This window comes from Haematobia irritans, chromosome 3 (genome assembly GCF_050003625.1).
Source record: "Haematobia irritans isolate KBUSLIRL chromosome 3, ASM5000362v1, whole genome shotgun sequence".
Classification (NCBI taxonomy): domain Eukaryota; kingdom Metazoa; phylum Arthropoda; class Insecta; order Diptera; family Muscidae; genus Haematobia; species Haematobia irritans.
Genome location: NC_134399.1, coordinates 23,271,638 through 23,274,545, shown reverse-complemented (window position 1 = coordinate 23,274,545; position 2,908 = coordinate 23,271,638). Strand labels below are relative to the sequence as shown.

The window sequence follows — 2,908 nt, the reverse complement described above, 5'->3', positions numbered from 1 at the left end:
AAAAGACTTTAAAATCTAAAAGCTGGAATTGATTTGAAAGACTCCTAAAAGTATGCAACATTATACCACACAGCAAAAAAAATATGTTTTAGTGTCAATCACGAAATTTATTGATCCAATTAATTTTTAATTGATATTATTTCAATCACGGAATTGATAACATCAATCTCCGACACCAATTAAAAAACAAAATTGATCCAATTAAAATTTTAATTAATCCAATTAAAAATTTAATAGCTTGTAGTAATTTTTGTGAATGCATTTTTTTTTTTCGATTAAAAAAAAATTAATGCAACTAAAAACTATTTCAAATTGAATTGAATGTTTATAATAACGTTATTAATATTTTCTGTGTACTTGAAACGTTTATCCTTTTAAGCATATGGTAAAAAAGGTACTAGTTTCCAAACTGAAGATCTCGATTACTTTTTCCAACTTTTTTTCTCGTGTGTTTTCTATGTCAAGTAATTAATTATTTTCCTTATCATAATTCTTAGTATTATAAAGAATAACAAAAGTGCATACCGTAATACTTGGAATGTAGTCGTCTAGTTATTATTTGCACTTCACAGCTCATAGATGTCCGGTATATCAGCAACGTTTCCAGCTCAATGTTCTATACCCAGTACGGGTACGGTAAATACATTGGTATCGTTTTTGATACAGGGTATTTTAGCAGCTCAATGCAATATATCCCATCCCAATACATGGCCAGAAGATTATGGCGATGAGGCTTTGACGAAAGGTCTAAAATCTTTTGATTTTGTGGTAATTGGAGCAGGTTCAGCTGGATCAGTAGTTGCCAGCCGTTTAAGTGAAAATCCCCATTGGAATGTTTTGGTTTTGGAAACCGGTGGAGATCCACCTCCAGAGTCTGAGGTAAATTGCACTTGGATTATTGTGTTAGGACAAAGCATAATATGTGGGAATATTCTTAGATGCCTGCCTCATTTTTTGCTGTACAACATTCAAGTTCTTCTTTTGCCTATCATCCTCAAGCAAATGGCCGATCCTGTAAAGCTTTTGAAAATGATCAATGCCATTGGCCTCGTGGAAAAACTCTGGGAGGCACAGGAGCCATGAATGCCATGCTCTTTGTTCGGGGCAATCGCCAAGACTATGATCATTGGTGTGCTGAAGGTAATGATGGCTGGTGTTATGATGAGATATGGCCTTATTTCCAAAAGGCCGAAACACCCCAAGGCAATGAAACTCATCCCATGGGCTATGTTACTCTGGGTGAATATGGTCCGTACGATAATCATTTATTGGATATTTTCTATCAAGGATCTGAGGAACTGGGTATTCCTAAAGTAAAGGATTTTATTGAAGGCTCCTATGTAGGGATAACTAAACTTAGAGGTACCGTAGTGAATGGTCGCCGTTTTAGTACTGGTAAAAGTTATTTGGCCAAAGTTAGTAAAAGACCCAATTTGAAAATTATCAAAAATGCTCAAGCCTCCAAAATCAACTTTAATAAACAAGGAAATCATGTGGAATCGGTTGAGTTCATCCTAAGGCAACAACACACCTTGAAAGTTAATATTGCCAAAGAAGTAATACTATCGGCTGGTGCAATAGATTCACCCAAGCTCCTGATGCTATCTGGAGTTGGTCCCTGGGATATATTAAAACCTTTAAATATTCCCGTAATACATAATTTACCAGTAGGAAAAAATCTACAAGATCATGTCCTGGGAATACTATTCATACGTGTTCCGGCGGAAAAACCTAACCCAAAAACTGATCTTGATGATATCTATGAATATTTAATACATCAACGAGGACCACTTAGCTCATTGGGAACAACACCCTTAACTACGTTCATACAAACGAATAGAAGTGCCTCTCAGATTTATCCCAATATAGAAATGCATCATTTGTCTTTTAGTCGTGGAAATCTATTGGGAATTGATATTTTCCTAAATGGTCTAGAAGCCAAAGAAGAGTACAAACAATATATACGCCATGAAGTGGAGAATTATGATGTCGTTGTAGTTTTTATTTTGGTATCCCATCCCAAATCAAGGGGGCACATTAAAATCAAATCATCTTCCATAGAGGATTTACCCATCATAGATAGTGCTTACTTTGAGGCCTCTGAAGATATGGATACTTTGGTGGAAGGCTTCAATTATATGACCCGAATGGAAAATACTTTTATTTTCAAGGAAAGACAAGCGGAAATTATCCATGTTCCTCTAAAAGAATGTGATAACTTCTCTTTCAAATCTTCTGAATATTGGCGCTGTTATGCCAGTTATTTCTCAAGTACTTGTTATCATCCCTCGGGCACTGTCAAAATGGGAGCTGCCACAGATCCTTCAGCTTGTGTAAATCCTCAATTAAAATTAAAAGGTGTTGATAATCTTAGAGTAGCCGATGCATCTATTATGCCTTATGTGACCAGTGGTAATACCAATGCTCCAACGATAATGATTGGTGAGAAGGCAGCTGATATGATTACCAAACAATGGGCGATAAAAAATTCCGAGAATAAGGCACAGAAAGAGGAGCTATAGAAAATATTCTAAACAAAAAAGTTATAGAAATAAATTTAACAAAAAAAAATAAAAAAAAAGTTATTATGTAAGCTTACCTCAGTTTGTATTTCATTACTTACTCCATGAACGACATATATGTTTCGTGTACTAACTCTAACTTATCTCCTCAACTATGGGATTGCACTAATAGAAAAAATTACGTTTCACAATCGTGAACGGACGTTGTCAAAATGAAACGGAAACGTTCACAAAAAAATCAAAACGGAATGTTCACGATTTCGTCCACGGGCGTTCACGATTTCATGAACGGCAGTTGTTTTTCTTTGGCCATGAAAAGTTTTAAAATAATCTTAGACGTTGTTATGGCAACTCCGCCGTTGGTGCAATGTGCTAAGGCGACTGTT

The 2,908-nt window shown here is 35.5% G+C and overlaps 1 protein-coding gene across 1 annotated transcript; it reads left to right on the top strand.

Annotated features, from left to right (window-relative positions):
- The first annotated feature begins 553 nt into the window (after positions 1 to 553).
- On the top strand, positions 554 to 2,598 carry LOC142229166 (glucose dehydrogenase [FAD, quinone]-like). The gene is made up of 2 exons (XM_075299703.1): positions 554 to 879; positions 939 to 2,598. The coding sequence occupies exons 1-2, from the start codon at positions 580 to 582 to the stop codon at positions 2,520 to 2,522; spliced, it is 1,884 nt and encodes a 627-aa protein (XP_075155818.1). The 5' UTR covers positions 554 to 579; the 3' UTR covers positions 2,523 to 2,598.
- Positions 2,599 to 2,908: the final 310 nt, after the last annotated feature.

Bases quoted from the DNA above. Each gene is read 5' to 3' on its own strand.
- LOC142229166 (XM_075299703.1), top strand. From the start codon at position 580: ATGTCCGGTATATCAGCAACGTTTCCAGCTCAATGTTCTATACCCAGT. The intron at 880-938 runs GTAAATTGCACT...GAATATTCTTAG, and splicing joins ATCCACCTCCAGAGTCTGAG to ATGCCTGCCTCATTTTTTGC.